A 26,621-nucleotide genomic window follows, 5' to 3' on the forward strand; every position below is an offset into this window, starting at 1 on the left:
TGATGCCTGAAAGAAAAGAAAAAAATTCAATAAAGTTGATGCAGATATTTCAAGAAGTCTTGACTGTCCTTCCTTCATTGTATTTTCTAGGAAATATTTGATGCACTTGACAGAAAAACAATTGTTGAAAGGCTTATTATTTGTATTTTTTATTTGATGGCAGCAGCGCGTCTCAGCGTTGGGACAGGGGTATGTCCACCACAGGTATTTTAACAATGCTCTGTAAGTGTTTTGAAACCAAATACAGTAATTTTAAAAGAAAAGTTTTATCCCAAACCTGCATGATAATGTAACTTTAGTAAGTCAACAGTTATCATCGTTGAATGCACCTAAATGTGTTCACGTGGCAGCAGCCTTGTTCAGCAGGTCGGTTTAGCACCCAGACTCCATTCTGCTGGGACACCAGCAGAATCCCATCTAAATAAACAAGAAGATTTCTGGAACAATGTCATCTTAATAAATCAGCCCAGTGAGGTGTGATGTTTGGTCATAATCCACAGCATGGTGTTTGGAGAAAACCAAACACAGCGTATCAGCATAAACCCCTCATACCAACTGTCAAACATGGTGGTGGAGATCTTTTGATTTGACTTGTTCTGCAGCCACAGAACCTGGGCACCTTGCAGTCATTGGGCCCGGCATGAATTCTTCTGTATAGCAAAGTGTTCTAGAGTCAAATGTGACTCCATCTGCCTGACAGCTAAAACTTGGCTGAAATTGGGTCATGCAACAGGACAATAATCCCAAACACAGCAGCAAATCTACAGCATAATGCCTGAAGAAACATGTAGCAAATACCCATAGCTCAGCTTGATTAAAATACCGAGATAGGACCTTCAGAGAGATGTGCATAAACGAATGCTGCAAACCTCAATGAGGTGAAGCAATGTTGTAAGGAAACATGAGTTAAAATTCCTCCACAGTAATCTGATAACATACCACAGAAAACGATTAAGTCAAGAAACTTCTGTGAAAGGTGCTCCTACAAGCTCTTTAAATATAGGGTATATTTAGTTTTTTAAACATTGCCTCTGTATCTTTATTTAGTTTTTGTTAAATAAGCGATGATAGAGTGTAATATGTTGTGTGCTATTTTTCATTTAGCTAGGTCTGAGACTTGCTGAGGACTATGGGATTTATCTCTGTGTCCTGAACTGTGAAACCTTAAAACTGAAAGACAGCGTGTTTGTTTTTTCCACAGGACTGTATATTAGCTCATAATGTGATTTCCACTTCAGAATGGTCTGTTTTTATCTCTGTTCTGCTTGAAGACCCCCAACTATGTGTCCGGTGCACTGAGATTTCTACCTATTGTTTTATTTATCTTCTCATATTATGTACCGTAGATGATGAAATGCCCAAAGTTCTCATAAATGTTAGATGTAAATATTAATACTTAAATCTTTAACTAAATGCACATCAGTCATTAAGACGGTGGTGAAATGCTCCTTGTCTTTACTTTTGAAAAACTCTTGAGCTGCTTTTTTTATATTGAGTCCAAATATTAACATTTTTCTGATCCACCAGATGTTAAAGGGAAAAAACACATATCATTTGTCTTTGTCCTGATTGTAATTAATTTATAGTAAGGTTTGATTGATTTGCTTATCACCACAATCCGTTTTTATTTACATTGTCTCTAACATATAATGAAATCCCTTGTGAATGTGCAGAAGCTGCACATTGACTTTAGATATTCTAAATGACTACACTAACACACATCTCCTCTGTTAACAGTCTGTCACATCATTGGTGAGTCTGTCCTTTGCGTCCCCGCTGTCTTCCATCTCTCTTCTTCCCCAGCAGGGGGAGGAGGTGGTGGGAGGGATGAGAGGTCAGAGTTCATGTTGAGAAGATCTTGAGGGAGGGGAAGGACTAGCGCAGGGTGGAGGTGACGAAAGGAGGACCTTAAACCCTCCCAGGCGGCTATCTCACTTTCTGCTGCTTTTCCCTGCAGAAGAGAAGGGCGGCTGAAATGTGTAATCTTTACAAAACTGGTGCAGATGCAGAAATGTGGCCAGTGAAACAGTGGCTATGTTCATTAAATGCTGTATCTATTTAAATATAAGATGCAAAAAACAAGCATTAAAACAGAGAACAAGGACTCATGATGATACAACCTGGTTTGGTTACTTACTCTGACCTGCTGCTGCCTCTTGCCCTCAGCCTCTGCTGCAAGACTCTGCTGTAACTCCACGGGAAAACTGAGCTCATCTCTGACAGAAAATCAAACACAAGCACCACCCAGCTTAGTCAGCAGGAAGTCCACAGTCTGCCACCAATCTTTAAAGTCATTGTTATTGTTTACCAGGAAAGACATTCTTCAGATGAATCCCTACCTTTTTTCTACTGGACAAATTTCAAAACCCTTTTGATTATATCCGTTTATTTAAAACATTTGTTCTGTGTCACCCCATACTGTCACATGGTGATTTTTATCCCCTCTTTTCTACTGAAACCTAGTTAAATCTGGTGGAGGAAGGTTGATACAAACAACATGAGGACTTTTCATTTCTGGTCTTACATGTCTGCTCTCTCCACTCTGATGCCCCAGCGACAGGCAACAGAGTCGACGACGGCTTGTATCTGATCACCGATCCTCCGCCTGTGCAGCAGGATGTGGCTGAAAGTATGTTGGGCGAGAACGTCCCTGACGGCTGCCTGAACCAGACTCTGTAGCACTGAGGTCAGACTGGAGAGAGCTGCACTGCACAGAGCCACATTCTCTATTTGGTAATAACACACTGCACTCAGCTCTGGCCTCACCAAGTCCTTTGTCACCACCTGCGTAGAAACGTTAGGAAGTTTATGTTTACTCAGTTTTTTATCTGATGCACTATTCTACTTCGGGATGTCTAATGTGATTATTATTCATTTCTATTTTAATTATGTACCATGTGAAAGGGAACCTTCAACATTCTGAGTCGGATGTCAACTTTGTGACACACATCTAGAAGTGGAAGGTAGAAAAGTAGGCCTGGAGAGAGGAGGAAAATGTAGAAGTTTATCAGATGTCATTCTGTCGTTTTCTCTTGCAAATTCACTGTATTTGTGTTTATGAGCTTTCTAAGAAACACAATGCTTGTTCTTCCTCCTATTGACAGCTGGCAATGATCAAGAAAAGACACCCAATTGGATATCATAGTCACATATTTATCCCAAACACAGTGGGTGCAAATTATCTTTGTCTTTTCTTTTCTTTTTCTTTTTCTTCTAAAAGGATGATTTCTATGATAACGGGGTTGTATTATTCACTGATAATAGCTACTCTCTAACTTGCCTGACAAAAAGCCAGAAAGAAATGTAAAAACTGACACACACATCCCCAGAAAGGATCTCTATCCATTTATGCTGCAGTAAAACCCTAATATAGGCAAAAAAAAGAAAGAAAATGAATAACTCTTAACCTCCTCTGGCCTTATATTCCCTAGGTTAAGTATAAACTCTCATGACTGATAGATTACTATCAATTAAGCAATGTCAGCAGACAAACATGAGAAAGTAACAGTAATTTGTCCTGACCTGGTCCCCTGGGTCTTCCACGCAATAGGTGGCCGAGTCTGAAGATTACAGCTCTCTCATGCTCTCTCACAACCTGCAAATCAAAATAACAGCTTTGGTAAACTGCACCAATGAATGGGAGGCACTGATTGCTGTATTCTGAGTATTCACCTGGCATACAACACATTTAGAACAGCCTATGTCAAATATTTTACTATTATGTCCTACATTGTTCTCTGAATGTTTTAGAGCATCAACACATCTTTGCTAAATTGGCAGTGAAATCTAAAGCATTATCTGAGAATCTGGTTTTTAAAAAGGCTCTTGATGACAGTGTTGAGTTTAAAATAGTCAATTTACATGCCCCAATGTCCCAAAATTACTTATATATCCAATTATTTTACTTGTTGTTGAGGTGTATAAGATAAATTCACTGTGAAAAATAAGCTTATGTGCAATTGCTGGTGTTAAACATCCACATTTTAATTTGAATTTTTTTCATTGTCTATACAACAAATATTTACATAATTTCTTCTGAAGATGTCAGACTTTATGAAGTAGAGTGATTTGTAAAGTGTTTTAAATATTTGGTTTAAGGTGTAGTACGTACTTTTACACAGAACCAGATGGAAATTGGGAGGAAGAGGAGAATCAAAACCAAGGCAAAGACCATCAGTAGCCACTCAAACACTCCCAGGTTCTTGCGCTTCAAACCTGCACAGTGCAGGACCCACATATACCCAACATATACATTCAATGGCCATTTTACATCAAACTTTGTGCAGACAAAAGTTTAGAAAAAAAATGGACCAAAAGCCTGAATGAACATGAAAGACAGGCTATAAATCGCAGGTTAACTTATACCAACAGCTGCACACAAATATCGACAGAGAAATGTTAGAATGAAAAAGAAATACAAATAAATCTCTTACTATCATCACTACCAAGCTTTGCCTCAGGCTTCAACTCACCGTCTTCATGCTTTGCAGCTTCCAAGAGCCCCAGGTTCTCCTCCTTGATCTCATCATCTCTAACACTGTCTATGTCCACCACAGTAGATCTCAGTTTAACCTCTGCCTCCTGCTCCACCTTCCCCTGGTTTGTCTCTGGCCTTTCCTTCTTCTGCCTGTCCTTCCTTACTGATGGCTCCTCAGGGAGCCGACCTGTTTTGAGTGCCCTTTGACGTTGATTTCTTATAGGCTCTAGAGCTCCCTTCTCCCTCCCCTTCTGAGGCATCGTTCTTGGTTGAGGACTTGAGGATTTCTCCATACCGTCAGAAGGCTGGGATGTTGTCATTCAGTTTGTAGGGTTTCCTTGCGAGAAGAAAGAGGAAGATTTGTAACTTATACCGATGAATGTTGCTTCTTCTGTGTCTTTCGAGCAACCAGAATCAGTGGTCTTGCTGTCTACTGTGGTAATGAGACAGAATAAAGACATGGTAAACAATGTTGACAGTGTGACTGTGGGAGTAAGGCAGCAGTGGGTGTTGCCAATACCACCCTGTCATTCTTTTCCAATCATGTCAGTGAACTTGTCTGTCATCAAAGCGGTCTATTATGAAATGTGAAATAAATTCAAGATGAGGTAAAAATAAGCCCACTCATATAGAAATGAATGCGTTCTTCAAACAAATAATTATGTATTTCCTCTTTTTCAGATATCTATATTAGACAGAACGTTACACTAATTTCAGCAGATGCTTTTATCCGAAGTGTATCAAAAGTGAGGAACACATTGGGGGGAAGTGTAGGGTTCAGTCTCTTGTCCAGGGATACTTCAACATGTAGACTTGAAAAGTTGGAAAGTTGGAACCGGCAACCTCCAGTAACCTCCTGAGTTTTGGTGTTAAAACAATAGTGTAATTGTAGTGTAAACACTAATAACAGTAAAAGCTACAGCAGTATCAAAAGCTTACTCTCTGTGTTTTCTTTAACAGGTACAGTCTGAAACCTAGAGCCTCACATATTCCTCTTTTGCTAGATGATGAGCAGAGATGTCCTTGAGCATAAAATGTGCCATCTTACATATTTGGATATAGGGAGCTCAAAAACATAAGAACAAAAGTTAGTGGTTTCTAGTCAAAGGCAGAATTTTATCCAGTTAAATTGTGCATGGACAATATTTAAGTGTACAGTATATTATAACAAACAGAAAGTATTTGAACTTATGCTCTTTCCATTTGTTTGGGATGCGTTTTCATCCAGAGATTTCTGGAAGCGATAACAGAAGGTTAGCTGATGGGTCTTGTGTGGAGGCTTGGGGAGTCACAGAGTGTCCTCACAGGGAATGTGCAGACTCAGGTTCAGAGGAAATTATCTCTGCTTTGACAGGAAAAGACATTCAATATCCTCCCTATTGTGTCCTTAATTAAACTAAATATATTTACCCTGGAGTCTCTGGGATCCATTTGCGCTCTGTCGCCCATTTGAGAATTATTAAAAAGTATCACAAATTTTGAGCTAGTCTGAAATGGCTTTTTCCACATGAGGGATATTAAAAAAAATGTGAAGGCTGTTGTCAAAGTCTGAGTTGAAGACGATTATTCATGTTTTATTTCTTCTCATTTAGAGTACACGGACATCCTTTTTAATCCTTCCAGGCAGTTCAAGCAGTTGGGCCTTGATTTTACACTGTAATTTGGGTTAATTGCATTGATTCCTTTTAAAAAGTAGCTAAAAACTTTTCTGTTTAGACTAAGTTTTAGTGAGAGAGATTGTAATGCATTTTTATTTTATTTTATTTTAATGTCCTTCACTGTCTTTCTGTCTTCTATTTTACTGTTATTGTGTTTGTTTGTGGGTTTTGGCTGATTTAGGTGGCATGTACATTTTCTAGATGGACTACGAAGGCTGAGTGAAAAAAGTGATGGAGGACTCACAAGAGAGTAAATGAGAAAAAAGAATATCAAGGTTCACACGGGAGTTTCTTCAAGGTTGCCAAAAACAGTGGTTTGCCGCTAACCCTCTTTCAGCATTTCAGAAGAGTCCTCATGTGTCACACTGTGCAGCTCTTTGTATATTTGTAACTTTCACTTTGCATTTTTTTCTACTTTCTGCTTACTCTTTTTTTTTTTTTTTTTGGTAGTTTTGAATCTCTTTTGGACATATACTTATGTTATATAAATGTTGGATATGAACAAGACTCTAAATTGACCCAAGGAGTCATTGTGAGTGTGGATGGCTGGTATGGATGTCTCTTGTCCCTGTGTGGCCCTGCAGGGTACCTCTCGCCCAGTGACAGCCCCCCTCCGCCTTGGATTAAGCAGGTATAGAAAATGGATGGACGGATGTGTCTGAAGAAGGGGCCCCTGACTCCAATGGCTCACTGTACCCAGTGAGCTTCTGCAGCAATCTCACTCTCTATCAGAAAACCAATGCTCATCGTTTCTGGAATAAACGATCTATGTTCGACATGCAACCACGGTAACGGGAACGACGAAGCTGGATTTCCACTTTATTTTAAAATTACCAAAAGGCAGCAGGTTAAAACAGTCTTTCTTGTAGTTTTTAATTTTAACACGTTATCTTAGATGTTTGGAAGAATATAATCGACTCGTTGCGGTTTGTGCACTCGCACGGCTCCCACAACGTGGACGGTGGTCTGCTAGCAACAACAGGTGTGGAGTTTGTTCACCTGGCGGAAAGGTCAAGCTACAGCTGGACGATACGGAAACATAATAAAATCTTTAGGTAACTGGAATTTATGTCCACAATAATTTGGGGGAATGCTCATTCAATGATAAGTTTATTAATAACGTTGACTCCAAGAAACGGGAAAACTGACTTTTTTTTCTTTTGCACATGCGCAGATGCACAACATTTGCTCATTTTTCAGTGAGTAAAAGTGCAATAAATCAGCTTTGTGGGCCAAAGGATGTCGTTCACAGACGGTGCAGAACAAATGCGTTTTGTAGATACTATGCAGGTAGATAACGAAGAAGGTTTAAAGCGAATAAAGTGGTTTTCACGTCATAATCTAATCTGGCTGTTTGTTTGCTAGATTAAAAAACTTTATGGAGTTTCAGTGAGTTTGATAAAGTCAGACTTCCTTACTTTTTTACATAGCGCATTTCATTACACGTGCACCTCGCGGTGCCTTAAAGAAGCAGCTCATTATCTAGCATAAAAAGATACTAAATTGGCCTTATCAGAATAGGATAAAACACCGTGTCATAAACAGTGACATGTAAAAGAGCACTGACATTTACTTCGTCAAAATAAATAAAGTCGTTGTTGACTGGAAAATAAGTGGATACTCTCACGTATACCCTGCACTACAACATAGTGTAAATCCAGCGTGCTTGACAAAGATAAACCACAAGAAGAAAAAAGCAGTATATGATTTCATAGATAAACAAATGTATACATATATACGCACACGCAAACCTAATTATTTGAAGTAGCAAAAGAGACATGAGTATGTCATGTGATGATGCACTAACTCTACACCTGACATGCCTTAGGCAACTGACACATTGCAAACTATATAGGAAGATGCACTCTGAGTCAAATTTGAATCTTAAGTTTACAAAGAAGTCAGACTGTGATGGTCAGCAGACCTCTGCTGTTGTGTTCATGCCACTGTATCACCTGGATGCAGAATGTCCTGTATGTTGTGCTACACTTGTCCTCTTGCTGTGTTCTTCAGACTCGAGCAGGCAACATGAGTCAGGACGACATTTTGGCAAAGCTGAAGAAGGATGTTCGCTCCTTGCTCATTTCATCCAAGATGGGTTTGCACCCTGATCGGCTCAGGCGAGACTACGCCGACATGCTGGGGCATCCGATGCCCCTGAAAGTCCTGGGCTTCGGTAACATTATGGATATGGTCAAGGAGATGCCCGATGTGGTGTCTGTTAACTACAGGGAGGATGGCAGCCCATATTTAAAGGGTATAGTGTTTACTTTCTATTTGATAGTAATTTGTTCTTAAAAGCTGTTGAGGCTCAGCAGTAAATTAAAGATTAGTAGTTTCTAATAGGCCTGTCACATTGTTTGACCTGACTGCAATAATTTTGCATTATCACTGGTTGACAGAAATTCCTTTGGACTATTTCCACATTTTTTCTCACTGTGTACCCTCCTTCCTCTACCAGCAGTTCATTTCAAGGAACTTACGTCCATCTATCAGTGGACTTCAGCTTTTTTTTAAGGACAATTTTAATGCTTTTAATGTTTACGCCCCCCCTCAATAAAACCTCAACCAGTTCTACTCTGTCAGTCATACCCTAATCTTTGTCTCCCACGTCAAAGCTGTGAGTGATGAGTCCACTCGGCGCATTGAGGAGCTGGTAGCCAAGCAGCGACTGTCTAAGACTGACATGAAAGTCAAGAAGAGAGGCTACAGCTATTTCTCTCCCCGTTACTCTCATTGGCAACCCCTGGTTGTTCTTCCTAGAAGAGGTTGTGCTCCTCCAGCCCTCCCTGCCCATCTGAGGGCACAGCTGCGCGTCCTACTCTCCCAGGTATGACTTGAAGGTACATGCAAGATTTCTCCATTAAACCGGAACTCTTTAAGCCTGCTCAAGTTTGTCAGCTGCATGAATTAGACTGTGGTAACCTAGCCTTATTCTCTGAAATGGGACAAATGTAAACAAAATAAGACTGCACATAAAAAACTAAACAAGAGAAGGAGATGCCTGTTTAATGTTGTGGCTGCTCTTTTAGGGTGCACTCAGGTTGTCTGACCTCGAGTCCAGTTACATGCGCTTCTTTGGTCACCCGCTGCGTGTCCACAACTATGGCTTCTACTCTGTTGGAGAGATGCTGGTGGCAGCAGGGGACCTGATTCTCATCCAGCAAGGCAGGTTTGGCTCAGTTCTAACCCTAAGGGAACATATGTTGCCGAGGCCGCTCCAGAGACCTACCAGCTCACCAAGGAGGACTGGATTGATAAAGCCAAACATGCCAGTCTCCACAGGCCCAGACATCAAAGCCACGGTACCAACAAAACCTCCAGGTGTGTGAATAGATAGTTGAGGTATTCATCAGTTTCTGGAGACTTTCATCATTGGTACTGGTCTGACTTACATTTCTACAATACATTTTCACTCCCCAGCTGAAGTTCCAGTGAAGCAGAGTCCTCTGAATCAGCGATGCGTCACTGACTTGGAACCTGTTCACAAAGAATCAGTTAGCTGTAGCAAGCCAGAGGTGGTGGAGAAAAACTGTGACACCAAACCAGTGCCCTGCCAAGAGGCTCAGGTCTTTCAGAACCATGTAATCAAGGTGTGTTCTGTTGTATAAAGAAACTTCAAAGGAGTGTTTCGTTTTTGTCGTTTGGGTCTTTTGAAGTAGTCAGTGTCTTATCAGTAGCAGACAAGCTGTCAAAGTGCTTTCAGAACAAGGAGCCCATGTAGGAGTTACTCAGAATGGAGCAAGAGAAGAGCAAGTTTTTACATTTAGAACAACTCATACCTGGAAAATGTAATAGTTTCTAAAGTCATTTCTACTTCATGTCGTTTTTGGATTGCAGTTTTACATTTTGTCTTTATTTTCTCAGCCAAAAAATGTCCGTGTCGCTACGTGTCATTGCATGCCTGTTGGTTGTCTAACGCATCCTTCTGCTGATCAGCTGAGTCCATCCGGATTTGTGTCGTGACTTTTTGGGTTGCTTACTGTAGAGCTTTACTGTCGTAAATGTTTAAAGGATGAAAAGTGTTTGTGCTTTTCACTCATACTGTCACATAGTTGGTATTTAGTGATTAGTCCAGTGGAACTGTCAGCCACAGCCAATCAGCATGCGATGACGTGTAGCAATGCAGGCTTGCCTCACTGTCTTTGTAATGTGTGATGTAAACATTCACTGTAGCATTTGCTCGAACTGCTCTGAAATCTTTTAAGTTTGAGTTGTTTTAGAAAATTCAGCTCTTATGTGAACAAATTCTGATTAGCTCTAAGCTAATCAGAATTCCTCCTCTCAGATTATTCTCTACTGCAGCTAAGACACCAACTACGCATATATACTTCACACAAACCAACTTTGAAAAGCAAGCAGACAAAACACAAAATTCCTTAACAGCTGCACCTGAAGTCCATGTTAACTGCTTATGTATGTAAGGCTCAAGAAGATGATTTTATAGTACTTTAAATTCGGGTCTTTGTTGCTGCAAATTGATTCTGAAACCAAACTTGATCTTACAACTCGAACAACTACAGAAAACCTGCATTGTAAGAAGTAAAAGAAGTGTGTTGCTGGTGGAGCTGTGATTCAGAATGTGATCCGTCTGAAGGAGTTATTTTGACATACAGCAGCAGAAACAAAAACAGTTGGACGTCACAGAATCGTATTAAGAACTGGATGGAAACAGATTTAGTGTGTTGTATTCAGTTATCTACTCTCTGCATTTCTCTGTCAGCTGGAGGAGGAACTTCGTCAGCGAATCCTGGAGAATGGAGTCGCTGGCACCGTTAGTCAGGAGCTGAAGGACAAGCTACGGAAGGTCAGAATTCACACTGCTTTACAAGCACATGTCCCAGGGCCCTATTTTAATCATGCAAGCGCATGACAAACGGACAATGAAGCTGTCCCCCAAATGCACTTGCTATTACGTTGCACTAAATGCAAAACAGTTGGATGAAGTGAAATCTAAGTCAGGAGTGGTAATTTGATACACTTACTGTGAGAACTGTCATATCATTGGTCCTATCACTTGGAAACGTTTGTCAGAGTGACACAATGACAGCAACAGGTTGTCAGAAGGCATGGCTCAGTTCCTCAGAAGGTCATCATCATTGCTGCCTGGATGGCACGGCGTGAACACACAGCAGCACGAATCCGCTGTCAGACACAGATAGTGATAGTTGCCCAAAGACATACATAATTAAGGATATCTCAGGCATTTAATGTCCTAATTTTGGTTGATTATATTTGTACAGACTATAACGAAGACATAGTTAATCCATGTCTGTGCCCCTCTGCAGGTTGTTGGTCAGACGACTGGTGGATTATCGATTCACGATCTTCCTGCTGAGTACAAGGTAAAGAAGATGACATTCTCCTGCATATGTTGCTTTCATAACAATTTGAAATAAAATGCCCAGAGGCTTGTACTGCAAAGCAGCTTCAGCATATCCTGGGAAACTTTCAGTTTTCTGATGCACCAAACCCAAATAATCAAGTTCAAACCAAACAGTTTCAAATGCTGGCTGCCACCTCGGTAAATCAATCCAGATTTTTTCTTGTTGATAAGTGTAATATCACTGCCACATAATCAGAGGACAGGTGGCTCTGATGAATAAGACTGAGTATTTTATTAACGAACGTGCTGCAGGTGGAGCCATTTTTCTGTGTGACAAAAGCTGTGTTAAATGTTGCTTGTACCAAAGAAAGAAGAAACTTAAGAAGGGTCCTCAGAATTAAATCTCAGACTCAAACTCATTTTTTATATAAAAATAAAAATATTTATTTATTCTTTTTTTAGAACAACGAGCTACAAATTAATTATTAAAATCAGCGTTTACTGTTATTCCAACAATAAACTGAAATACAAAACAAAGATACTTCCTTTTCGTGGGATTGATGCATTTAATTTAATGAATATGCTTGACAGAAATAACAATGTTCCAGTTATCTGGGACATAATCTTGACTGACAATAAAAATTCCAGACGTATCATTGCAGTTCAATTACACTTTGGAAAAATAGGATCTTTTAAATATCTTGAAATAGAAATTGAAGATCTTCACATTTATAAACATCACCATGATCAAACTGAACATTTTGGCAGGTAAAAGGTGCATCTTGCATATTTACACATATATGTTTGTGGTAAAGAGAAAATGTTCAAATATTTCACACGTCATTAATTGATCAAAATCAATTCATGGTCAAGCCTTAAACATAAGAAACCATTCAAACTAGTGAGTTAACTAATCTAAACACTCATTGGCTGCACATTTGCAAGCTACATGTGAAAAAGTCAAGGGTGTCTTTTTATAGTTCAGTTTTAAAAGAGTCTTTAAACATGCTTGAAAGTGATGAATGTCCATCTCTGCTACAGTGCTTTTACCCTTCCACTTAGGTGTCCCTAATGAAGAGGCTTTTCAGAGCGTTTTCGATCAGAAGGAAGAGAGGTCCGTGCATCGTTTGATCTTTGTTATTTAATCTGCTCATTTTCTCTGAAAATGTGTCGATCACCAATCTCGTGCTTAACCGGCTCAGGAGCAGCTTAGGTTGCCATGGTGACACACCCCTATAAGAAGTGACACTAAAAACCCAGGGTTGAACCTCAACTTACCTCTGCGAGCCACTTATCCTGCCTCATAGAACAAGCCGCAGGTAATAACGAAAGACGCGTGATGAGCTCTTTGACCTCATGCTGTGTTTTTTTTCCTTTTTTACCCTCAGAGGCTTTTTGGTGAAGACTTGCCATTTTTACAGAGCGGCTTTGTCAGTGTCACTGAGCTCGTTGGTGCCCTGAGTGACACTTTCCACTTGAAACCAGCAGAGGATGACAACGGACACCACTGGACAGTCACGGAAATAGAAGACACTGACGACACACAGTCGGGTGTGAAGGCCCATCTGTAGTCTGTATCTGTAGTCGTTAACCAAATCTCTTCATAGGATGTAATCTCCTTGATTTAATTGGCTCTTCATTGACATCATTTTACATGATTAATAAAGAGTTTGAAGTTAGTTTAACTGAAAAACAAAAATAAACACATACAATACTTATACACACTTATATACACTTATACACACTACTTATATACAGTTCTGTTCTGTAATAAATGGCGTCTCAGATATCATGGGATAAAGCTTTTATTGTCGGATAACATGTTTCACAGGAAATAAATGTTTTTTTTCTTTGTTCTTCCAGACTCAAAGGAAATTGAGAGTCTTAGTGACGGATTGCAGTCACCAGTTAAGAGCTACTATTTCACCAGTGGAGAATCTCCTTGGGAAAGTAATCTGAAAGAAGATGGTGACGATTTCAAAGACGAAGACGATAATGAAAATGAAGAGTTGGAGCCCAGTAACATCTCCAAGATCAAAGAAACGGTTAGACTTTTTCATTATATTATTCTATAATTAGTTAACATTGACAATGTTAACGGTGACATTTGGCAGTGAGCGTTTGAAATTATAGTTTTATGAGCTGTCAACTGCTTTATTTTAAAAAGCTTGAGTTTAAATAATCGTATCATAGAATAATAAAAGATACTGAACATTTAAACTGCTGCTGCTGCGTGCTGCTCACTATCCTCACTCTGGTTTTGTATGTTTTCCTGTAGATGTCTGAGATGTACCCTGCCATTCAGGTGCAGTGCAGCTCTGTCATACCACTGGACGCCTTACTGAGTCAGCGTATCAAACCGCCAACTCGCCACAGTGCTCGAGAGCTGGTGGCAGTCTTAGTGGAGCAGGTGGAGTCACCTGGACATTTCTATGTCCGTTTCAGTGAGAGTGAAGAGGCCCATGCTATGGAGGACATGATGATTGAGATGAGGTGGTGATTTAATCACAATGTCCCATATGCACTGTTTCATCAGATATTCTGCCCCTTTAGCAGTGCCAGTGGGTTTTGTCTGATTTTTTTCTACTCGTCTCATAGACGATGTTACACCTCTCCTGAGGTGTCAAAGCGATATCGCCTTCCAGAGCAATATATCCGACGAGGTCAGGTCTGCTGTGTGTCACCCAGAGCGATGTGGTTCTACCGAGTGGTGATCCACCGGGTTCTCAGCCCCACTCAGGTTGAGGTGTATTATGTCGACTTTGGCGATATTACTGTGGTCGAAAGTGCCAGCCTCAAGTTTCTCAAGTAGGGGTCTGTCAAACATCTGAGCAGTTACTATTATTACACAGCTCGTAGATGCAAGCTTTACACTTTGAGTCTCTCCTTTCCAGGTCAACTTATTCGGTTCTTCCAGCACAAGCTGTTCCATCATCACTCACTGGAATTAAACCCACCTCAGTAAGTTTGAAGCTTATTTAATAATATGTTCAAATGTGAGCCTTTTCTTAAAAAATGTACTTTATGATATAGATTTTGTTTATTCTAGTTTTATGCATACATTAACCCTGCATTCTATGAATTTACAGTATAAGTTTTCAGGTACATATTGTGTCTCTTCAGCATCTTCTGGTTCAGAAGCAGCTGGATGGGTCAACAATATATTTTGTAATAACTGCTATAGTGAATCAGCTTGAAGTTAAAATTCTTCATCAACAGCTTAAAACTTTATTAATACAAGATATTATTAACAGAAATAGCCTCTGGTAACTGTCCAGCTGCAGCTCAGTGCTGGTACCATTTGGTTTTGTGAATAAGACAGCAGTGGTTGGTCACCTGCAGGGTAGCTGGACTGCTGAGGCCACAGATTCTTTCAAAAATCTGTGCTCTGATCGCACCCTAGTGGGTGCTCTGGATTGTTACACTGGAGATGTGCTGCAGCTCTTCCTGTGTGACACGCACACCGATCAGGACATCTATATCCACACGGTCCTGCTGAGCCAAGGCCACGGGACAGCGTGCAGCCCTGCAGCTTCAGCAGCAGTGAGTCACACACACACAAAATACGCGTTTGTACCAGAACAAATATTAGTTTTAGCTTTAAGTTGCTTTAGCAACTCATGATGCATTTTATCCAGTGTATTACATCGCTGTATGTGGGATGCACTGCATGAGTAAAAGTGATCAAAATATAAATAATGATATTTTTCTTACAGGCTAGTCTGTGAGATGAGTCATTGGTGACATTTTCTTTTTCTAGTTGAGTCTCCAAGTCACACCAGTGAGTTTCTATCTGGGCGACGGACTTTTCCAACTGCCACAGGTGGACGAGGAGCTGATGTCATCTTCAGAGTCTGCAGACACTCCTGAACAGTCCAAAGTGGCCACACTGAAGGTAGCTCTGACACATTTTGTCAATCGTCATTCTCCTTGTTCGAGCAGGAAGATGTCACAATGACTTGGTCAAATTAGCTGCTGCTGAATTTGAAACGTGGCAGCATTATGATAATTACAGTCATGCACGGAAGTCCTGCTCTCTGCTTTTGAAGCTGTCTGACACAGAAAATAATCATGGTTTGTTTAAAATGTTGCTACATTTTTCAGTGGACGATGCTAAAAGGGTCTTAAAAAATCCTAAAAGTCGCTTAATGTAGTTGGGAAAAGTGTGATGCTCTGTGATACATGTGTGGTGTGTGTGTGCACAGACACTGTTGCTCCTCACTGAGAATTTTATGAAGCACGGCTTAAATCAACCTAACCACAACACTTTCATACTTTTTCAATATTAACTGCATTGTTAAAGATGACGAGATCGTAAACAAGCAATTTATATTGAATATAAAGCTCCTGTTTACTTTAAATGAGAGCCTTCTCAGGGTGAAATGAAAGTCTAGGAAGAAGATCAAAAGTCTAGGAAGAAAATCAATAAAACATGCTGTAGTTTAAAAGAAAAAAGCAAACCTTAATATTACCCGTTCTTTGGGGAATAGAATAACTGTTTGTTTTTGTAAATTACCTGTTCATGACCAGAACATTTATTACTAATGTAGTTGCGATAGAATAACATGAATGTATTGCGTAACATGTTGATTTAAGCGGGCCTAAGCTGAACTGACTGAAGTTCTGTTTCTGTGTGCTTTGTGTCTTAAATGTGACCCATAAAGTTGCAGATCTTCCTTCACATTGTGGTTAAGACGTATTTGATTAGATTGTAATTTCACTGCGCACTGATTTGCACATTAATGTACAAAAAGCTGCAGTTCGATCAGTGCATTGAGCCCGCACATTGTTTGAACTCTGCCTTGAATAACCTGCTGTTAATGTCTTGTGGGAAACTGTGTGGGGGTCCAACAAAGTGCTGCAGACATCTTTTTCTTTGGAAACATACCGAGGCCGCACACACGGTTCTGATGAGGCCGCACACTGGCCCAGTTGCTGATGACGTTAGTGTCAGTTCTGGGTTATTTTGGTGCTTGTGGTGGGTTTTTAGTTGTTTTTGTGTATCAGAGGGAACTCTACTCCCTCTCTCCACACACACACTTCCATTTTCTTACCCACTCCTCTAGTGTTGTTGTAAAGCTTTTATTCTCCACTGTCCATAGCTCTTATCTTAACGACCACACTGTCAGTGCTGCAGAGCCAGTGCGTGGCACGTGCACTCCCAAACACACAACCAGCGTACACACTTGAACTAAACCGCACATCATCTCACTGAAGAGGGAGTTGGAACCAGTGTTGCTTAATGTATAGTCGCACTGTTGGAAGGTCACAGCTGGATGTTGGACAGTAAATAAGATGGAATTCAGTCAGCAGCTTTTTAATGGATGCTGTTACTGTTGAATTACAAGATTGTCTCTCATGTATCAGTTGCTTGTTTTTCGACTGGACATTTAGGAAAAGAAACACTTGAACTGAAAAACACTCAAAGTTTTTTATTTATTGTTTAGACTGATTTAACTTAAATGCATCCAGTTTCAGCTGAACTGAACGGCAGTGGCAAAACAGTTTGACTTCATACATAGATCATTACCTAAATAAAGTTTGATAATTGTTATGTTTAGAAGTAAAGGTTGATTTAACTTCACAACACTCCACATTTAGGGTTAAATATTAATATGAAGGATTCAAGAGTTTTCTTGGTTTCCCAGATTGAAGAGGACGAAATACCAGCCCTGGAGTTAATTAGAGAGAATGTGGTCATCCCCGACATCCAGGTAAGACCACCACTGCCTTTACAGCCGCAGTCTTTAATGCTTTCGGGTCCTCATACATCTGTATTAACGACGACTGAAAAAGCTGAAACTTGTAAATGAAGTGATTCAATTGAAAGCCTAAGCAGCAATATTTTAGGTTTGGTTAATTTTAGCATGAGATTATACCAATTACTGTACGCACATGTAAGACGCTTATGTGTGACTGTGTAAATTGGGTTAAGTCTAAATTGGGTTAAGACTGTATTATCAACATGTGTCTTAACATACCTGTAAAATATAACAAGCTGTTAGATTGTTGAGCCATACTGGGGTTTTAACTGAGGAAACAATATATTTAAGAGGAAAATGTTCAGAATAGAATAAAGTCTTGGTCCCTGTTCTGTCTGTCAGGGTATGGAGGCCAACCCATCCAATCCCCTGACAAATGACCACACCCTCAGCTGTCGTGAACAGGAAGTCATTTTGACCTGTGAATCACCTCCAATCAATCCAACAAGTCCAGCCTCAACCCCTGGTGCACCTCAGGATCTTATTGACACGAGAACAACCCCACCTCACTGTAAAGCTGGTGCTAAAGTGAGATGACATCATCTGTGTTTTGCTTTTTGTTTAGCTGTCAAAACAGCTTCTCATTAATAATTCAGTTAAAATAAACATTTCTCTGTTCTCAGACACAGCCCACGACTCCCACAGTAACTACATCCGGCACTAGTTCCAGTTCCTGCTGTCCACCGGAGGAGGTGCAGCAGCAGCCAAAAGTCACGACCCCCTCAGTTGGACCACCTTCTATCCTGAGGACACTGAGCCTCCACACTCCTCAGCTGGGTCAAATCCAGGACTTCACTCAAGGTGCAACATAGATTCCCACAGTGTTTACATACGTTTTGACCACAAGAATCCAGTCTGCTAAGGTTTATTTCTTGGCTTTCATCTATCTAGAGAATAATCATGCTCTAAATCTGCCTTTATAATATTTGAGGATTCAGTGAAGTTGCCATGGAGTCTCTGGGGGACAAAATAAGCCTTGTTGTGATAGTCGGTATTGATTTATTTAATTATTTATGGCAACACTTATTTATGTGGTGGCAACACCACCAATAGTATTCTGACTTAAAATTACACACACACACACAGCTACACACTCCTTCTTCCTTTTAACAGGGTAAAACAATGACTTTCATTAGCCTAAACAGGTATACTTAGTCATGTGACCTCATAAGTCCCTCCCACCGCAGCCCCTCGCTGTGATTCACCCACATAAAACTCCACTTCCGGTCTGAGAATACAGTAAAACGGGTTGCTTTTTATGTTTGTATTTTAGTGATCTCGATTTAAAACGAAAATCAAAGAACCTTTTTTTTGTTTTTTGTTTTTTTTTGTTTTTTTTCATGGTCACCTCTGAACGGAAAATCCAATGACCAAAACATACACTGACCGAGAAGCCCTCAATGAAATTAGAGCATGTCCGTGGATACAGAAAGGGCATATCGATTTCCATCCATATGCTGCCTGCTGGGGTGGATGTACCTGCAGTGAGAACCTGACACAGATCCAATTAGACCTGTTACCAGAGCTATTTGACCCATCAAGATGCTTCCAGATGCTCTGCTGCCTCAATGGTCTTTCACTTGCTGCACCATGCTTGTGAAAAAAGCCAAACGGAATGGATCAAAGCAGATTTATCCACTGATCCTACTATTGGAGACTATAGCATCAAAGTGCTTCACACAGCTGCACAAATGCGGATAAAACTGGAAGATAAAAACAAGAATTGGAGTGTGACAAATCAGGAAATATATTTGTGCTTTCTGAAAGCCTGTTTTTATGTTCAGACGTTATTTGGCAACTTGGTGTCAGTACTCCCTGTGGCTTGACAGCCTAGTTATTCGTCAGCTTGCTGTTGAGTTGAGTTGGAAATGTAACTCACGGGGTTATCTATTTTTTATTTGTGAAACTATCCACCCTGCATTGCTGTCCTCTGTGGTTACACACAGCAGACTCCAGTGACCACAACTCCCAATGGGCATGTTGGGAAATGTTGTTTAAAATGTTGTGAAACTAAAATGACTCGCTTGACGTTTGCGAGTTTTTGCTATGACAGGTCCTCCTAATGATGTCTGAAATGTATTTTTTTTCTTGTGTAATGTAAAATCTTCTGCAGGCATTCTGCAAAACAGTGATAAAATAAGTTGGTTATTGAGTTTTGTGCCATGGTTTGATATTACAAATGATCTATATGATGATGTAGCAATTTACGGTGGATGTGAGATGTGAGGTTGTGTAGAATTCTATATCTATCATTACATATGATAATATATTGAGTGAGTGTTTGTGTTTCGCAGGTGCTCCAGTGTCTCCCTTCACCCTGCAAAACTCTGGCATCCTGTTTCCGCTGTTTGGAGCCAGACGAGCTGTGGCTCCTTCATCTACCTCAACACAACTGCTCCACCGCTTCAAAAATAACCCACAAGAGAGATGAAGGAGCAGCTGTTCCCAACTGAATGAACATAAAAGAATTAAGTTATGTACGGACTTTTTTTTTAATGGAAGTTTATTTTCATGTCATTTTAAAGTAGATTTGTTAAACTCTGTTTGACAGTTTATGTTGGTGCAACTGGAGCACTTTTCTAACAGTTCTGTTAAAAAAAGGAAATAAATGGTTCTTTCATAACTGTGATTAAGCTTTTGTTAAAGGCTTCTAGCTTTAAAAAAACAACATTTTCCTTAAAAACAATCAATGGTTGACTTTTCTTATACAGATATGAATGTTTTGGAGTGTTCAAACAACTCAAAGTGCTGTTATGTTGAAAATCGAAGACAAAATATTTTTTCAAATAAATCGTATTTGTAGGAATATTTTAGTTTTTTAATAAGTTGATGTTTCTTTCTAGTATTTTTTTAAAATCTTCATATTAATTAGCACAATGTGGAAAAAAGGTGTGACATAAAAACAGAATCAAAGCTTTTTGCGTCTTGTCTGTTCAGTCTAGACTATTTTAACCTGAAAAATGAACCTGAACTGTAAATATCGTCAATATACGGTAAGCCACAAACAGAATGCAGCAATTGTTTGATATTCAGACTCTTTACTAGTCTGAGAACATTGTTTGATTTTGGTATTTCAGTGACACTCTTATTATTCCTTAGGGGAAATTCTATTGCTGCCGTGTTGGTTATCATGAAAGATATGCTGTTGTTATGGAAAGATAACAAAATAATCAAATGAAAATCAGCTGTTTAACATTTAGAACGTTGAAATGTGGCAGAAAGGTGTAGTTAAAGTCTTTAGAGATCACCATGAGTGGATTATGTTTTGTTTGTCTGGCAACAACTTAGCTGATGAGTACACACAGTGTTGGCAGATTATATGGAAACTACGGGGGTCAACGTTGACAGAAAGTCTGAGCCACCAGTTTAACATCTCTCTGGCTTCTCACATTAGAGGTGAGGTGTTGGAGTAGTTCCTGGGTGAAAAACCTTCCTGATGTTCCTGCTGTGTCCTCGTCAGTGCTCTGATCTCCATTTTATCCACCAGTGACCGTACACTTCCTATGATGATCCATCCATCTATTTCCTATATCTGCTTTAATCCGTCGGTGGGGTCGCGGGGTCGCTGGAGCCTATCCCAGCAGTCATCGGGCGAGAGGCGGGGTACACCCTGGACAGGTCATCAGTCCATCACAGGGCCACACAGAGACAAATGAGACAAACAACCACACACACACTCACACTCACTCCGTAAGGACAATTTTAGAGACACCAATTAACCTGACATGCATGTTTTTTCCGGAGTACCCGGAGAGAACCCACGCATACACGGGGAGAACATACAAACTCCACACAGAAAGGCCCCAGCCGGGAGTTGAGCCTGGAACCCTCTTGCTGTGAGGCGGCGGTGCTAACCACCATGTTGCTCCTCCCATGATGATCAAGGGATCATACACACACATTTCCTGTATTACCTGCATTACCTGCATGGCTTGTAATATGCGATATATATATTTCCAGTTTTTCAGTTTGATACAGATGGCAGTCCTTGAGATGTTTGCATACAGTTCCACATGCACTCATTACATCTGCACACTGCAAAAAGCAAAGGCTCACGTGCACTGGAAAAAAATAGCTTTTTTCAACCCCCATTAGTGTGTTTACGTGGATGGAGGAGGGTGAGGCTTGGTTAGACAGACACTCAGTAAACCTAATAAAGCAGGATAGTAATGCGGTTTCAGCTGAATTAGCGGCTGACAGTAGCAGAGCATCTTTACGCTGAATGAATGAATCTGATGGCTTTGATTTACTGCTGAAACCTGAAACCAACATGTCAGAACAGAACTTAATCGCCTTTTGGTTTGCTAATTAGCTGAAAAGACGAGGTAGCATTGTTGCTTTGTGACTATTGGTGTTAACAGTGTATTTAGAGGAACACTTATGTCATACCGATTGCACCCTTTTGTAGTATCTGTTGACAGTTTGCTTTTAAGCTGAATGTAAATTGGTTTAAAAGTATGTTTACCAACTGTAGTTTAATACAGCAATTCTACAATAAGCTCTTAACTAAAAAATAGGTTATAATGAGTGTTTAAAGTGTTTGAACAGCTTTACTGAGGTGTTCAGTCTTTGCTATTCTATCAAACCTTTATGCATCATACAGACTTGTCTTAGTAAGCTTCTAGATTCTGGTGTTAAGGTGTTTTTCAGTGGTTGGATGGAAAGTAAACCTGTCAGATTCTTCAGTATGATAACCAAGCAAAGGTTGCCAGCTAGCTAAGCGACGGTCACCGTCTACTCAAATGAATAATTCTGCCTGATCAGTGATGACTTGGATCACATGACGACAATGGAGGAAAGTATGAATATTGTTACTATTGTAATAACCTTTATTTCACTACAGAGATCAAAGATCACGACAGCAGAACAGCACGGTTACAAACACACTACACATACATTTGACACAAGCATAAGAATCATACAAAGTAAACTCAAATGAGAATGCTTTGATAAAAGATAAAACTGCAAGATGAATGTCACAATTATAAAATGTCAACAGGGATCAATCAAAAACAACATTTCAATCAATGCTGATTGTTTCTCTTCCCTCCCATGCCTCTGTCGTTGTTCAGCCGCTTTCACACAGGGAATGATTCTGAATGCTGAAGCAGGGGGGTTTGTGGTGAGTGGCCACTGCCCAGTCAGCATGTGAAATTATATTAGATTTAATTAGAGTACACAGAGTCTCTCTCCTGAACCGAAATAAAGTTCTGTGATAGGAAAGCTTTTATTTTTATCCCTGTGTGAAGAATCTTATCTTCAGTATTAATTTAAGAACAGTTGGGGGAAGAGTGGGAGGAATCTTCATTCTTATGCTAATCCCTCAGGCCTCTAGCTTTGACACTTTTATACATGACATACCGGCAGAGCCAGCACTTAGAATGAAGCTTCAGACTGTATGTTCCAACTGATGTTTTCTTCATACCAGCATTAACTTAGAAATAAACAGTACTTTATTCACTCCTAAGTGTACTCACATTGGCCTTGTGATAACTCTCAACATCATTTGTTTGGCTTGTAATTGTATTCGACATACAGGGCTCATGTGATGCTGGAAACTACGGCATTGGCATACAGTGCATTAATGTACTGTATAACCAACATTTTAATATGAATAAGAAGACAATCACCTTATGGAAGACAAAGTCGATGACATACGAACAGCATACACAGATCTTTCTAAACGTACAGCTCTTATCTCCAAAATAGTTGGAATACTATAATATTCTAATAAAAACAGAATGCAATGATTTGCAAATCACATGAACCAATATTGTTTTTCACAACAGAACATGGAACGCATATAAAATAATCTTTAATTTGATGGTACCAAAAGGAAACAGGTGGAAGAACATGTTGCTACTAAATCCAGTTAATTGGCATCGTGTCAGTAACATGATTCAGAGTTTAAAAAGAGCAAGTCTCTTACAGATAAAGATGGGCAGAGATTCTGCAATCTACAAAAAAAATGTGGAGCAAATAAGAACAATATTCCTCTTTGAATAGACTTTGAATATCCCTCAATTTATAGTACATAATGTTGTCAAAACATTCAGAGTATCTGGAGGAACGTGACTATAAGCTAATACTGTATGAATGTGATCTGAAGGTCCTCAGGCAGCACTGATTAAAAGCAGGCATGATTCTGTCATGGAAATCATTGCATGGGTTCAGGAACACTTCCAGACACCATTGTCTGTGAACACAGTTTGCTGTGAAGAAGCCATATGTGAACATGATCCACAAAAGCTGCCGTCTTCTCTGGATCATTTAAAGTAGACTGAGTTAAAGTGGAAAGCTGTTTTGTCACTATTTGGAATTATTTTTTATAATCATTGATATGCGATCATCCAGTTGCTAGTCAAAGTTATGGACTGTTGTTTACGGTGGTAAACATGTAGCCGTCCCAACTCTTTTTTTAAGAAATGTTACTGCCATAAAATTCAAGATGAGCTAATACTTTATAAAATCGTAAAATGTCTTACTTTCAACTTTTCACATGTTTTCTATGTTCTGCTAACAATTGCATTCGGTTTTTATTTTACAATTTACACAGCATCCCAACTTTTTTGGGCCATCCCTTGATGGTACTATAAGGTCAGCTGTGGGCAACCATGGCTCAGGTAACTGAGTGGGTTGTCCACTAACCATCAGATTAATGGTTCAAACCTCAGCCTGTCCACATGCCAAAGTGTGCCTGGGCAAGACATAGAATCCCAATCCCTAGCACTTAAAGTGCTTTAAAGCATCTTCTGGAAAGGGATGATGCAAAATGTTAACCATTATAGTAGAAGCTCCACATAATGTAGTTTTAAAAGAAGCAAGCCTCCACTAATTAAACCCCCAGCCTTGACCTCTGCCTGTCTTCTGCTGTGAGAATTTACAGCTCTGTGTTTAACATAATGGGGGCCCTGAAGAGACCCTGGGGGGAAGAGGAGGGAAGAAAGAACAGACATACAGATGGAGGGTGGGAAGATGGATTAAGGCTAATGCTGCATTGCATTTCCTTTTTCTCGCCCTTGAGTCTACCCTTTATGATGGTTATTCTGTTTAAACGTTGGTGGGTAAAAGTTATATTTTTGAGCCCTCCTCTCTAATGTCAAATCTGGTCTTCTTATATGATAATTGGTAAGCTTAGGCTCATAAGAGCTAATCTAAATAGTGACGTACAATACACAAGAAGTGTTTTTAACCTATTGCTCATCATTTGTAATCACGATTAGCATGTTAAAGTTGGCTAGCTTGATTATGACAGAGGAAACTAACTAAAGAAATTAATTCCCAATGTTCTCAAATGTGGTATTTAAATGATTGTATGTGATTTATCTTGTACTATATGTCATCAGTTCACCCATATGTGGCCCAATACTGATAAACAAGTTTGTGTCTAATTAGGCCTATGAAGCTAACCAGTCAAAGCAGTTTGAGCTTTCAAAGAGGGGGTCTGCCTTTTTCTGTTTTTTTTTTTTCTCAGAAAACGCATAAAAATCCAATGTCTGTAGTCCAGGGATATATGCAACAAATGGACCAAGTTCACATGTCATTTCAGTACAGAAGGGGTGGAGGAATACTAAATAATCCAAAAATAACCCCAGTTATTATTTCTAATGCAAAAAATCTTGGTATCAAAATTGCCCAGAGATGTTTCAGTGTTGCAACATAATTTCCCACAAATCTCACACAAGGGATCCTCATAGTTCTTGAGTAAAGAGTTCGAGGTATGAGAATGTATTTAAAGATTAAAGATTGGCTCAAGTAATTTCGGTGCATTTTCTTATAGAGGTGTTGTTTCAGTCAGTCTCTGACAGTACACCCTCCGGGCACTGATCTGTAGACTGGTGTACCGCACATCTGCAGAAATATTCTTATTTTTGTTGCCTTGCTATTTTAGCAGAATGGACTTTTAAGTGACCCGTTTTGACCCACAATGACTGTCGGTTGCTTTGTTAAAGTTCATCTGTGTTTACTTAATTGTGTACCTTGTTACATTACATGATAAATGTAATAATGCAGATTGTTATTGTTTGATTTTCAAGGTGACTTTGAACAGGCTGGGGTTGTTTTGGATAAAAATACTCAGTGGTTTCTTGTTTTTAACAAGAAATTACACTCTTCTATCTAAATTCACACATTGGTAAATTTAGCATAGTGGAAATTAAATTATTGTATTAGGAGGTGTTGAGAAAAAACTCTTAGACACCTCCACTGTACTCAAGTCAGCACAAGCCTCTTATATCACCTGCTACACTTCCTGCTGTTCTCCGCCTGGATGCAGATGTGGCCCGTCTTCTTTGCCAGCTGTAACCAGCTGCAACTGAGCTCAAAGCTCAGTTAATATGCTATGGCAGACTCTGACAGTTCCATTAAGCCAAATTTATGGCATCCGCAAATAATTGATATGCAGATATGCCAGGCTGTATGCATTCGCTGAATTGTCCTTGGTCCAGCAGTGCAATGCATCAAAACTGCACTGCACAGAGACGACAGAGACAGTATGCACCATCACTGGGTATTGTTTGTCCCCACAGACCTCACTTACTCTCCTCTCGCTTTCCTCCATCATCATCTTTTCCTCACTCCATCCTACATTTTCCCTCATTTGTATCCATTCTGTTTGAAGAAATATTATTAAGTGTGCTGAAAATCTTTTACTTAATTAAAGATTATTAAATACAACTATGAAAATAAGGAAGAAAAGATATACTGTATTTATTGTATGTTTCTGTAGGGAGTGTTTGCCCTCTACTAAGTACTCAGTGCTGTAGTTAAATCGCTCTTTACTCATTCTACTGTCTGTCCCACTGGTGGGTTAGGCAGGATTTGTACAACAAAAGACAATCAACTATATAGCATATCTGGAATGAACAGGCTTAAATCCCTTCATATAGACGACATCAGGAGCAGACCAGCAGTGCCGCTGTAGACCTTCATAACATAAAACCCTACTTTTTCTTTTTTTTTTTCCACACCAAAGACATTATACTGGAGAAGGGCGCACAAGCGCACCACTTATCAACTGTTGAGGGCTGAAAGTGTTCAAAGGTCAAAGGCCACTGAATAGTGATATTAAATAACCAGCTGAACTCTTTGGTTACATTTTGGAACGTTTTATTGTAGGCTGTCCCACGACTGCAAGTGGCTGACATTTAAAACAAATTTCCTGCTTTCATGCTGAATGTTTTCGTGGAGTTAAAAGACTGTGCTGTAAAAATTGTCGTCAAACATAAAGAAAATAGAAACCAGCTATCTTTCTGCATGAATGTTTATGTAGAACATTGATCCCTCTTTTAACTATGGGCTTTAAAAAAGATAAAGCAAGAAACTTACCAAAAAAGGATTGTAAGAATATCAGTATGTTTCTGAGCAAGAAGACTGAAAATGACTTCTAGTTACACTGG

At 39.7% G+C, this 26,621-nt stretch overlaps 2 protein-coding genes across 2 annotated transcripts; one reads left to right on the plus strand and one right to left on the minus strand.

Annotated features, from left to right (window-relative positions):
• Positions 1 to 1,718: 1,718 nt before the first annotated feature.
• On the minus strand, positions 1,719 to 4,797 carry nphs2 (NPHS2 stomatin family member, podocin). The gene is made up of 7 exons (XM_072388784.1): positions 4,473 to 4,797; positions 4,112 to 4,215; positions 3,523 to 3,595; positions 2,895 to 2,977; positions 2,525 to 2,784; positions 2,138 to 2,216; positions 1,719 to 1,951 (listed from the first exon to the last, which is right to left on the minus strand). Exons 1-7 carry the CDS (start codon positions 4,795 to 4,797, stop codon positions 1,742 to 1,744), a joined length of 1,134 nt encoding a protein of 377 aa, XP_072244885.1. The 3' UTR covers positions 1,719 to 1,741.
• A 3,171-nt stretch (positions 4,798 to 7,968) lies between these two features.
• Positions 7,969 to 19,869, plus strand: tdrd5 (tudor domain containing 5). The gene is made up of 17 exons (XM_072388667.1): positions 7,969 to 8,392; positions 8,754 to 8,965; positions 9,168 to 9,459; positions 9,559 to 9,728; positions 10,859 to 10,942; positions 11,424 to 11,480; positions 12,850 to 13,012; positions 13,325 to 13,506; positions 13,740 to 13,954; positions 14,060 to 14,269; positions 14,356 to 14,422; positions 14,804 to 15,004; positions 15,222 to 15,356; positions 17,083 to 17,175; positions 17,566 to 17,751; positions 17,847 to 18,024; positions 19,518 to 19,869. Exons 1-17 carry the CDS (start codon positions 8,047 to 8,049, stop codon positions 19,652 to 19,654), a joined length of 2,928 nt encoding a protein of 975 aa, XP_072244768.1. The 5' UTR covers positions 7,969 to 8,046; the 3' UTR covers positions 19,655 to 19,869.
• Positions 19,870 to 26,621: the final 6,752 nt, after the last annotated feature.

The sequence above is a fragment of the Leuresthes tenuis genome, unplaced genomic scaffold, assembly GCF_036924035.1.
Source record: "Leuresthes tenuis unplaced genomic scaffold, fLeuTen1.0.hap1 SCAF_7, whole genome shotgun sequence".
NCBI lineage: Eukaryota > Metazoa > Chordata > Actinopteri > Atheriniformes > Atherinopsidae > Leuresthes > Leuresthes tenuis.

What these genes read in the sequence shown, in the direction of transcription:
- nphs2 (XM_072388784.1), bottom strand. Translation starts at nt 4,797, where the DNA reads ATGACAACATCCCAGCCTTCTGACGGTATGGAGAAATCCTCAAGTCCT. An exon ending in TGGAAGACCCAGGGGACCAG is followed by an intron (nt 2,978 to 3,522) that starts GTCAGGACAAAT and finishes TCCTCTCTCCAG; the next exon opens with GCCTACTTTTCTACCTTCCA. An exon ending in AGAGTGGAGAGAGCAGACAT is followed by an intron (nt 2,217 to 2,524) that starts GTAAGACCAGAA and finishes ATTTTCTGTCAG; the next exon opens with AGATGAGCTCAGTTTTCCCG.
- tdrd5 (XM_072388667.1), top strand. Translation starts at nt 8,047, where the DNA reads ATGGTCAGCAGACCTCTGCTGTTGTGTTCATGCCACTGTATCACCTGG. An exon ending in GACATGATGATTGAGATGAG is followed by an intron (nt 13,955 to 14,059) that starts GTGGTGATTTAA and finishes CTCGTCTCATAG; the next exon opens with ACGATGTTACACCTCTCCTG. An exon ending in CCAAAGTGGCCACACTGAAG is followed by an intron (nt 15,357 to 17,082) that starts GTAGCTCTGACA and finishes ATTAATATGAAG; the next exon opens with GATTCAAGAGTTTTCTTGGT.